The 12,364-nt window shown below is 31.6% G+C and overlaps 1 protein-coding gene across 7 annotated transcripts in view; it reads right to left on the bottom strand.

Moving 5' to 3' along the window:
• The window catches only part of LOC106058535 (dedicator of cytokinesis protein 1-like), a 59,877-nt gene extending 47,547 nt beyond the window's left edge, over positions 1-12,330 (bottom strand). For 5 of the 7 annotated variants that reach the window (XM_056043941.1, XM_056043979.1, XM_056043960.1 and 2 more), the window contains exons 1-13: positions 12,165-12,329; positions 5,728-5,811; positions 5,487-5,583; positions 5,281-5,377; positions 4,578-4,667; positions 4,327-4,470; positions 2,896-2,931; positions 2,256-2,404; positions 1,699-1,780; positions 1,460-1,523; positions 1,261-1,332; positions 553-628; positions 90-207 (exon numbers count right to left, since the gene is read on the bottom strand). In XM_056043941.1, coding sequence (XP_055899916.1) covers positions 90-207; positions 553-628; positions 1,261-1,332; positions 1,460-1,523; positions 1,699-1,780; positions 2,256-2,404; positions 2,896-2,931; positions 4,327-4,470; positions 4,578-4,667; positions 5,281-5,377; positions 5,487-5,583; positions 5,728-5,811; positions 12,165-12,210 — 1,155 coding nt within the window. In that variant the 5' untranslated portion in view covers positions 12,211-12,329. Of the gene's footprint in view, positions 1-89; positions 208-552; positions 629-1,260; positions 1,333-1,459; positions 1,524-1,698; positions 1,781-2,255; positions 2,405-2,895; positions 2,932-4,326; positions 4,471-4,577; positions 4,668-5,280; positions 5,378-5,486; positions 5,584-5,727; positions 5,812-12,164 lie in introns of all 7 variants that reach the window. The other 2 variants (XM_056043936.1, XM_056043974.1) reach the window with 1 other exon arrangement.
• Between the last annotated feature and the right edge of the window lie 34 nt (positions 12,331-12,364).

Here is a 12,364-nt window from a genome sequence, read left to right as displayed (position 1 = left end):
TCTGGAGCTACAGTGAACACTGCCATGAAAAAATTAATAAGTGGATAGACATAGGAGTTTTTAAAACTATATACACAAATATTCAGCACCTGTTTCATATCACCATGTAAAACTTTCAGTGATACCCAAAAGCCTTGACCTCTGTGATTTATATCTTTAGCTGTTATCACTTTTTTAATAATATTGAACATACAATCATCATTGCAGCTGTTAGGAAAGAAAAATCAAAGATTAAACACCAGGAACTAAATACAAATTTAACAGGCTATTCAGTCAGAATGTAAATCAAATTTTTAAACTTCCTTGTAGCCCAAACAAGTCATGTATGGAGTAGTAAGAAACAGCACAACAGAAAAATTAAATAAAAAATAGCCATGAAAGATCATGTGTTTACAAAAACATTCAGTATTTGGCATTTTATTTATAGTCATTTTGTACTCTAGTGTAAAAGTCATAAGTGCAGAGCAGGTTTTATTCTGAACAATTTAGCTGAAACTAATATAACTATTATTATCTGGAAATTAGACATTCAAATGTAGTCATTAGACTTACTGCTGAAATGGTACAAAATATTGACTGTCTTCAGGGCTGACCTTTGTTCCTTGCATAAAATTAGATATATCCATGGCTACACACAAAAAAAAAGGATACAAAATTTATTGTACCAATATGTGATGTACGGTATTTATGTGACTGATAAAGAAAAAAATATAATTAAGATTGGCAAGCCTTATAGTAACAAGTTTCATTGGTCAAACAGTGTTCTCTATAAACTTTGCTTTGTGTATTGGATCAAGATGAAATAGGTTTTTTTTTCTGTCCTAGATAAATAATTACAAATTGTGAATAAAAACATGACTTCACTACCAATCTAATTCCAAGTCCAATAGTTAATGAGGGTTTCATGTGGCCAGCACAATGTGTATGTCAAATACTCGTTAAGTTGGATGGACTCAATGGTATCCTAGAAACAGATGAACTTATAAATCACTTGTCTTTTAAAGATTGCAAGGTCTCTACCAATCTTACTGTTTAAACTAAAAAGAGTAGTTTTATTTCTATTAAAAATGAATCATATTAAGTTCATATAGAGCACACTTATTACTTTGATCCAACACCACACCAAAATTTCTAACTGACCCAATACATTAAGGACTTAAATGAAGTCTAAGGAGTTAGCCTGATCTTTTCCATTACAATACCAGTGCAGTGCTGCTAATTCTCTTATGTTTGATAGTCAATAACATTTACTCAACTTACCAGCCACTCCAAAAGGTCTCCTAACTCCCTGAGTCTGTTTTTTGTTGTCAACATATTTGGGATCCATAACTCCTGCAAAAGATTTGCGTTGAGATAAACATAAGTTTTCATATTTGACCTACAAAAATAAAAATATCAACACCAACAAAGACAATCTAATATCTGGATAGTAAGACTTAATGGTGACTGACGGACATACCTATTCTGACTACTTGAAAAACAAGAAAAACCTTATCACGCATTCTGTCTTTGCTGCCAAGGTCCTAGAAAAATATTTTTAAAAGAAAAATAAGAAATAAGATGTGCTTAATAAGAGAACACTGCATTTAATAAAGAAATACATCAATAACCAACACCTTTGGTGAAAGAACATGTTGTGTGTAACACTATTTAGTGACTTTTCTGTTATCAGGCACTAAAAAAAAACAAAGAACTTACTGTGAATACCACTCTGAAGTTATTTATCATATCTAAATCTTTTGGTACACCTTGTTTGCCCCATTTTACTAAATAGTTTTCACTGTTGGACATATGGAAATTATAAATTATTCAGAATAATAGTTTTTTTTTGATGTAAGAATAATAATGTAAGAATAATACATAAATTAGAATAATATAAACTTATAGTAACAATCTAACAAAGTTAAATGATTATAACATAAACATATAGTAACAATCTAACAAAGTTAAATGATTATAACATAAACTTATAGTAACAATCTGACAAAGTTAAATGATTATAACATAAACTTATAGTAACAATCTGACAAAGTTAAATGATAATAATATAAATAAATCAAACATGTTCATTTACAAAGTATATGATCATTTTAAAATTGTAACATACAAGACCTGGATCTATAAGATATCAAACTTCAATTAGAGTGTAAAAATCAATATCCTTTATACCTATATAAATATCAACTACATGTTTAATACTAACAGTGACCTATTTATTACATATTAATCTGCTTTCTGTTTATGTGAGCACTGACCTGATAAACTTTTCTTCTTTAGCATCAAAGAGATTCATCATGATGTCTGAGTCTTCACCAATTTTACACACAAAATTTCTAAGCATAACAAAGAGGTTGAAAGACGAGGGCCAATTTGGACGTGTCTCTATATCACTGTCCCTTTTGTTCTGAGGGTTAAAAGTGTACATCAAAAACATAACAAAAATTTTAATTACACACTTTTTTAAATATAATTACACTCCTCTTTTTGTTTACCTTTAATTTCACTTTTTTTTTTTTAATAAGTTGTTAATCTGTATCAATACTTTAAACTTTTAAAACTAAAACTTTGTATCTATATTTTAAACTTTCTAAACTTAAACTTTGTATCAATACTTTGAACTTCCTGAACTTAAATTTTGTATCAATACTTTAAACTTTCTGAACTTAAACTTTGTATCAATACTTTAAACTTTCTAAACTTAAACTTTGTATTAATACTATAAACTTTCTAAACTTAAACTTTGTATCAATACTTTAAACTTTCTAAAACTTAAACTTTGTATCAATACTTTAAACTTTTTGAACTTAAACTTTGTATCAATACTTTGAACTACCTGAACTTTGTATTAATACTTTAAACTTTCTAAAACTTTTTAGAAGTTCACTTTCTACTTACTGTTTCTTTATGTATACGCTCAGCTGCCTCAACATGCTGAAATTTGAAAAAAAAACAACAACTTGATATTAATTAGTCCACCATGAAAAAAATTCAAAACTTTTAACTTTATAAGAGTTAAATCAAATTAAATTATGAGAATAATCCATTTTCTTGCAACATTTTTGGGGGCAAAAGTAATCTTCACAAAAAAAATATTTTGACCCTATCAGACCTGCCTACCAAAAAAAAAAGTCCAAATGCGTAACGCTGATGGTCAAAATGCGTATTTTGGCACCAGAACGCGTAACGTGATCCACTATTTTGTCATATATATATATAATATTAGTTCTAGATGTCATGACTAGATCTACAATCTAAATCTAGATCAATACGACAATAGAGATGATATCTAGACTAGATCTGGATCTTTGTCTATATAATGAATATAATCTACTCTAGATCTGGGCTCAAGAGGGTTACAGATGCAGTGGATCCGCTACAAACGTAGGTCTACTCCAAACTTTTGTAGGCCTACCTTCATCCTTGATCTATTCTATACTAAGACTAAGAATCTAGTCTAGATCTAGATTAGATGGTAGTAGATTCTATGTTATCAATCTAGATCTAGTCAATCTACATCATACTACAACTAAATTGGATCTAGTAATGTAATGAATCATGACTTAACGTAATGACTAGCTAGACTCTAGCTAGATCTATTCCTGTATAACAAGTTATCTAGATTCTAGATCTAGAATCCAGATCTAGATCTAGATTAGATATCTACAATGTCACTCAATGTGTTTTGAATCGACAGCACTTCGATATTTTTTTCTATACAAATGAATACGGGAATCAGGGATTCAATATAGATCTAATTAATTTCTACTAATGAACTTACAAAAAAAAAAGTCATGTTGGTGTATCAGCTAACTGACGGTACGAACCTGGTACCAACCCGCCACTTCCTCACTCTCGCGTTCTTCAAGTATAGACTAAATCTAATTGCTTTTAAGAACCAATCAACGTATAGATCTGGATACAATGTGTTCCCCCACCTTTTCTACCCCCCCCCCCCCCACAGGATGGCTTAACGTGACCTCCGTGACCGCTCGTAAGCTAGTCAAGATAGGGGAAAAAAAGGATACGAAATGCGTAACGTGATGGGTTAAATGCATATTTGCGCACTGACAGTCAATTTTGGGAGATTTTGCGTAACGAATGCGCATTTTGCGTAACGGTAGGCAGGTCTGCCCTATGTTTAATGCATTAAATGATTTAATATGCATAATACAAATCAGCATTGTTTGGTTGTTTATTTGTATGGCATTCACAAGCATTTTAAAATCAAAAGAATATAAATGAAAAAAAAAACAGTTTGAAAGCTTTAGTCTTAAAATGTTAGAAATACAGTAAAAGAAATGTTCACAAAAAATGTGCAAGTCATACCCTCCTATAAATTTCAATGATGCTAGACTGTTCTGGATTTAAAATGTTTCCCTGATCATCCCGAACCACTAGGTCCAACTTCAGTAATGCATTGCCTTGGTCTATAAGTGATGTCACTTTCTGTTGGACTTCTCTCAGTTCATCCTGCAGATTAAAAATAGTCAAAGTTTTGTTGATGTTAAAACCTTACTTTTTGTTTATTATAAAACATTTAAGATAAAATGGTAATAATATTCCATAAAGTTACTTACCACAGTAAAGATTCTTGCCAATATTTTGTTTCTCCAATCCACCAAATCCATTATCATTTCTTGGACATGATCCAACTGTTCGTTGCGCTCCTGTAACACAGAAAGATCAAATGATGTTCAAAATGATTGAGTTTTTGCTTTTAATTAGATTAATAGAAGTGTTTTGTTTACCACATTAAACCAAATCTATTTGATACAAATGCAAGTAAAAGTAACAATAAAAAAAACTATATTTAGTAGTCACTGTGGCTTTTTAGTCCAAATCATACCCTCTTCTATGCTAGAAATTTTTATTATTAAATAAAGCACTTGAGAATAGGATTCTGAAAATTAACTCTACCAAAGGAAAATATTGGACAAAACTTAACAATTAATCAAGCTAAGGGACCTTAATTCTTCTAAAAAAGACTGGCCTCTTTGTCCCCAGCATTAAACTGATCAAGAAGGCAATGGTCTAAAGAAGAACAATTACATTTCATTATTTTGTGCCAGCTGGCACAATTATCAGCTGTCTCAATAGAGATCACTTAACTGATGATTGGTAGCAGTTTGAGATAATTGGACTTTAGAGCATCCAAGTATTAAGTGAAAAATGTTTGATAAAAATTCTAACCCAGAACAATAAAAATTCAAAGCAAATTCAGTATGCCCAATGTTATTAATCCATGTATTGTTATTAAAGGATAAAACTATTACAACTGACCACAAACATTTGCTTCCATATGGCATGCCATTCCCTCAAAACATTTGTCAACTCTATCACAAGAGGGTGTTCTTTGCTAGTTACAGTCTCCTGAGCCCTTTGAAAACAATCATGTTAAACATCTATATTTCGTCAAATTAGTTGATTGTTAGCTAAAACAAACTTAAAATGTTCACTAAATGAAATTTAAAAAAAAAAAAACTTACCCACTAACGAACACAGAAGCCTCTTTCAAAAAAATATAATTTCGAGGAAATATTCCTTTCTTCGTCTTGTTTTTAATGGCGAACCCTCTAAACCAATCTAAATAATGCATAAATATAAGATGTTATATATGTAAAGTGAGAGTAAATCTATTAACGTTTTAAACAGCTCAAAGCAATAAGAAGATAGTAGCAATGAAAGAGATTACATTTTACACTACATTCCAGAAAAAAACAACCTCACCATCAGTCTCTTCCAGAATTTGCACTGTGTCCCCAATATCCAAAGCAAGTCTGTGTTCCCCATCATCATGAAAATTATATATAGCTGAAAAATATAATTAATTTTGTAACTCCTCTCTGAATTACTGTTTCTGATTAGATATCTAGGTCTGTTATCAAACACATAAAAAAGTCCTGAATATTCGAGTATACAAAGTATGTGAAAAAAAATCTAGACTGCTAGTAGCTTTTTTTTATTTTTTCTTTAAATTGTGTTTCCATGTTTATGCTTTTGTTTTTCAACTTGGAAGTTTTAATTGAAAAAAAAAAAAAAGCCAGTTACTAATTGTGTTGGTACATCATTTTAACATCCGTCTATTTTTAGTCCTCTTGAAAGTCATTAAAACCTATTTTTAGAACAAGGGGTGGGGCTGAAAAAGTGAGGGGAAAGTTGTCCCACATTATACTAGACAGCCAACACAAAGAAAGTCACACCAAGAAGTAACATTGGATACACATACAGTACTGAAACCACTTATAGTTTTTTACCAAGGAGGAAGGGGAATATAGAATATATATATATATATATATATATATACATTTATAATATATATATATATATATAGGTTGACCTAGTCTAAAAATAGCATCTCTAAGTGCCTATCTATCAGACATGGTAGAACTACTTCTCTCAAATCTTAACTCATTTGTTTATAAATTTCTTTCTACATCTACCACCTAAGCAAACTGTCACTTCTCTTTCTGCTATGTTTTTAAAAAACAAAAATTCATCGATTCTTTTCAATCATATATTTTTTTTTAGTGCTTAATAATTCATTTTAGGTTTACAGATTAAAATCACTATTTAAAAAAAAAAAGGCAGCTAATAAATAAAAAAAACTATTTCAAATGGCTAGAAACCTCTCACTACATCAACTTTGAAGCCATAGTATTCTAATTCAAGTTTCAGAGGTTTCTACAGAAATTAAGACCATTAGGCTCTAGCACAAACTGACATCAGGTCAGCAGGGGATGCTGATGATCAGTGTTTGAACTCATGACCATCACAATGCCAGTCTTGAAATACCACACAAGCAAGAAATGGACCAAAGGCCATCATCAATATTTTTGTATGCCTTCCACTAGTAAAGTAAAACCATTATTTAACATTTTCTTTGATTTCATTACTAAAAACTGCTGAAAGAGAGGAATCAAAAAAATCACTCATTATTCTATGCAATCTAAAAGTTTACTTAATTATAAAATATAAAGTTTCAACACTCATTCCTAGCAGAGCAATATTATATATAAACCACCCTTTGGAAAAGTATAAAAATAGCTTTAAAACTGTTATTGATAATTTAGTCTCAACAATGCAAACAACAAAATGAATACCACTACTATTACACTTTACTTGAAACATGGAACAACAAAGAACTTATATGAGCTTCTTGTAAAAACTAAGTCTCTTTGTTGCCAGTCAGTTGAAGCCAATACCTGTGCTTCACTATGTTAAAAAACATTAGTATGTATGTTGTTTATTTTGACTGAAATACAATAGAACAGCCCGCAATAACAACAGTATTCTTATCAGAACCCTTTTTTTAGCCACCTCCAATCTTTTAGCCAACATTATAATGCTCTCCTCCCTTCACAGACTTCTTGACACATATGTAGATGATCTTAAGAATAAAACATCTTTGCTTAGCTCCTTTGACACAATTTTAATGCTCCCCCCTTACACACACACTTGTTTGCCGTTCTTGGTATGTTTACTATCAAATGCCCATGAAACATTCTAAAAAAAAAAACAGCCTCTTTTTAAAATTACTTTTGTATATCTTTCATGCCATAGCAGGATCAGCGCTCTTTGGTTTAACCGCTTTGGTGGACATGTGAAAAGAGGGATTGTATGGGAGATGGTTTCCATGCTGCTTTTAGGCACTCAGAAAGCACAAGTCAGCTGAAGTCAGGATTCAAACTCAAGACGGCTTGATAGATAACCATGTGATTTATGCCACACAGCTATGGATCCCTTCCATGATTTACAACCTAAAAACACAGTTCTTAAGTGTTTGTGTACTATTTATTGGCTTTTATCAAGTGTTATTGTTTGCTTTATTATTTTGGTCTATTTATGCATCTAAGAGTGCCATCCAGTGTAAAAAAAAAATCTGGGTAAAATTTGATATTCAAGTTTTATATTTTTAAAAAAAAGGGGGGGTGAAAAGGGGAGACCCGGGAGGGAGATAGAAAAGTGATATCAAATTGACAGGTCAAGAGTGTGCAGGAAAAAAAGTGAGGGGGGGGGGGGGGGAGGGAGGGTCCATGGCAAAAATAAAAAAATATATCGCCTGGGACCAAATTAATGGTCGTAGCTAGTGGAGAATGCTAGTAATAGATATATTTAGTTTTTTATCTTTGCTAACAAAGTTTGTCAGTGATTATTCTCATTGTTTAATTAGAGCTCTCTGCTGTGAATGTGATTTAGATGAGTTTCTGTGCTCCTTAAAGAGAAACTCCAAAGGTTTTGACAATCTTTTATATATATACTAATACATGTATTTATTTACAATGAATATATTCTTTTTATTTCATTTCAATAACTTAGTACTAGATATTTTTTTATATAATTTTTCTGGGCATCCAAAACGGTCAGATTTTTACTGGGTTTCTATATGAGGTAGTTGATTACACATTATAGTAGACTATACTAGGCCTACATCTGACCAGGTTGTTAAAATCAGTCGGACATGCAGCATTTTATTTACTTTTTGGGCAGGGATGAAAATGTTTTTTTTTCCTAGAATCGGTTATCCTAATACTCTGAGTAGATCTATATAAAATTGAAGATGTAGACCTAGATTTCCATCATACAGACTAGAATTTATTATACACTTCAGCACCACAATATATCTAAGGAAGATGTTACTTACAAATGTTTTTGCATGTGAACATGATGATGAAAAGAAAAATATGGGATGAATGAGGCAAAAGATACCCAAAGGCTTGGGTTCAAGAATATGATGGTGCTCCCATCTTAGAAACTCTAACATTAATGTGACAAAAAACCTATTGAGTCATCCTGTATGCTGTGCATGTTGTGTTGAGTTTTTTTTTTCAAAGCCCTATGGGTCTGTATTAGTCATGGGTCCAAGCACAATGAGCCCCTTTGCCCTAGGGTTGCTTCACCAATGAATGTTTAGACTAGTTTAAATAAACGCATAGGGTGTAATTTTCTTCTCTTTTGAAGGCATCTCTGTAATTTATAAGATAAGATGATCTAGATTCTATTAGTAAATTTAGTAATCATGAAGTCCATTTTCTTCAATTGATGGTAAGCAAACAATTATCAAAAAAGAATTTTAAATGCATTTAATGAAGGACAGCAAATAAAGTTGTGAAAAAGAATTTCAGATACAGATCTTCATTCAAAAACACTGCATGAATTTTTTTACCTAGATTTAGATCTAATGCAAATAAAAAAAAAATTTTTGTCAATAACTCTATGATGCGGTTTTGGTGTACCAAAGTAAAAGGTTAAATTGTAAATTTTCTAGAAAGATTTGTCTTACCTCTTAGTAATTGTTTACTAAGAAATTGTTTAGTTAGCTTCACATAGACTCACTTTTTTGTTTTGATATTTCTAAAAAATGGCCTAAGTTTGTATTGGGTTTATTTTGATAAATCTAGAGTCTAATTTTTTATTTTTTTTTGAGAGAGAGGAAAAAAAAAGAACAACTAAATCCTAATAGCATTGAAAATTTAGATTCTAGATCTATTGTCATTTCGCTACATTCAAATGGGGTCAAATAAAATATTACAATTAATAAAACCAAATTGAAATTTCTTTTTATTTAGAGAACAAAATACCCAGATAAATGTAGAAAGGGGAACAGGGATGTGTACAAAAGACTAACTTTTTGCTGTTGGTGGGGGAGGGGGGATAAATAAAAGTGTTACAAAAAATAATGGTCATAAAATACTAGAGCCTGTATGTGTTGGGGGCACATTATGAAGCGGGTCATTCCAAATCAAGTCTATGTGGAAGAATTATGATTCGTATGTAAAAAAAAAAAGGGGGGGGGGGGGTCCAGAGAGCGAAACATGGAGAGTGAAAGAAAGAGAGTCGGCCTTAAAATAGTTAATCATTAAAATGTGGCCCGTTATTAAAATTTAAAAAGGAAAACAAAACAAAAAAAAAAAAAAAGAAGTGGGTGTTCCAGCCAAAAAAAAAACCCAACTATATAGCCTAGGAACAAATCCAGCATAGCCGGTGCATACTGCTAGTTGTGATATTATATGTCTATAGATCTATATATCTACAGATAATTGGGGATAATAGATCATTCTACTCATTATAATTATTATTATTATATGAGCAGATATCTGATCTCCTTTACGGTTGAAACCCACTAACACAGAGTATGCACAAACGCTTCTTATGCAGATCAGTTGTAGCCTTCTCGTCTGCCTGCATCATAATGCCCCACCCCCCACAATACATATATATACACCACTTTTAAATGAAATGCCTCTCTCCCCAACAAAACAATTTTTGGCCCTTGTATATTCAGTGGAAAAGCAATTATTGCAATAACTTTGCATAATTTTTTGGCCCCTTCAATAGAAATCCCACATTCCTAAACACACATTTTTAAGATGCCTCACTTTTTTTTTCTTTTTTTTTTTGCATTCCTCAAATGAAAGGCCAGTAAAGCGCAATTTAAACATAGCATTTATAAACTTTTTTTAATTACCCGTTGCATCCTAGCCTCGACATGACACACTTTTTTTTACCTATAAACTATAGAATTACTGCCAATGAATAAATCATTGTAGAATTGCTCTTACCATGGAATAAATTGAAAGAAGAAACATCAACAATCTTTTAGTCCACTCTTTAGATATTTTTTTGTATTGTGTCAATCATAGATCTAGAATAAAGGCCTACTTGTAGATCTAGAGCTAGTCCTTCTAAATTGTTCTACACATTATCATTAATTACAGTTGTTACATTTTAAATAGAAGTATCCTCTTTGAATGCCCCTCCCTAATCCACCTTAGGCAGACCCTACTTCCACTACAGCCCAACATAACCAACACCCTGTATGGCAGTGCTGAACAACTGAAGAAAACAGCACACTTTTTTTTCCTTGGCACAGTCTGTAAAAGAGCTCACAGCTCAGCAGCAATAAAGCTGGTTAGAAGAAGAAGAAAGAAATAGAAGTAATTTTTCTCACACACACACACAGATGATTTGTCTTCTTTGTAAAAACACATTTGATAATCATGTGCCATGATGTGTGATCTTTAGAAGGAACATCCCTAACATTCACTCTGAAAGTTGATCTAGAAGAAATGTAGATTTTACACACCAAAAAAATGTTAACTAGTGCATAAAGCAGAAGGAAATATAATTTTGTACTTGAGACATTTAAATCTCAGCTTTAAAAAAAACATACTGGGTCAACAGTGCAAATAAAAAGTACTGATTGGTAAATTTAACAGTTAATGTAACTGCTGCAATTTTGATCATGAAAATGGCTTCTGTAGTTGTTATTGATATTGAATCTATTCTATGTACCAGAAAAGTAATATAAGATCAGGTTAAATTTTCTTATTTTATTGTCCACACTGCAGCAAGTGGGAGAATTAGTGATTATCAGTGAATCATCAGGGTCAAGAATTTTATATTGTTGGTATAGATCTTTAGATTTAGATATCAGATATAAATAATTTATATAATATACTAGAATCTACTACTTTTTTAAAACTTTTTTTAAACTACTGACTAGACTAGAGCAAGAGTCTAGACTAGTTCTAGAAATTAGTCTAAAAAATTATCTTCAAGAACAAGACACTATTCACTATAGGTTATAGTTATAGTCTACTTACTAGACTAGATCTAAGTAGGATACTATGATTTCTACTCTCTGGTTTAGTCTAGGACAGTCTAGGCCTAGGACACTAGACTAGGTCTAGACTCTAAGAGATAGAGAGTCTAGTGTCTTGTACATAGAGAGACTAACTAATAGTAATAGAGTAGATCTAGTTCCAGTAGTAGTATTAGTACTAGAGTAGTAGTAGGTAGGTCTCTACTCTCTAACTCTAACCTAGGCTAAGTGACTCAAGTGTTACTTGTAGTACTAGATTACTACTACTAGATGTAGATCTAGTGACCTAGTCTAAGTCTAGACTCTAAATGATAAATCAATCTAAATCTAGATAATTATATCAGGTAATAGATCTATAGATCTACATCTAGATTCTAGATAGTAGGTCTAGATCTATAGATCTAGATCAACTTCTTCTTGAAGAAGGTAATGTAAGACAGTAACTGAGTAAGTTTACTTCCTTGTTTTTGAACTGATGAAAATGAATAGAATACCGCTGCTACGAAAGGGTCGTAGACTAGATTTTTATACATTCTAGTTTCAGCTTTTATTAATTACATACCAACGCCTAATTTAGCACGACTGTCAGTTTTTTTCCAAATCTTCATTTTAATTCTAAAATTTGCTTCATTTATTAAACAGCTTATTGAGAAATCTTTTCAAGTCTAGTCCTCAATAGTTGTTGTTTTGAGGCTGTGAGCTGCCATAATTCCAATGTGACCTACTTTTTACTTCCTTTTCTGCGCACGCATCCGTTGTTAA

This window comes from Biomphalaria glabrata, chromosome 1 (genome assembly GCF_947242115.1).
Source record: "Biomphalaria glabrata chromosome 1, xgBioGlab47.1, whole genome shotgun sequence".
NCBI lineage: Eukaryota > Metazoa > Mollusca > Gastropoda > Planorbidae > Biomphalaria > Biomphalaria glabrata.
Note: the sequence above shows the minus strand (reverse complement) of the source record. Positions and strands in the feature narration are given on the sequence as shown.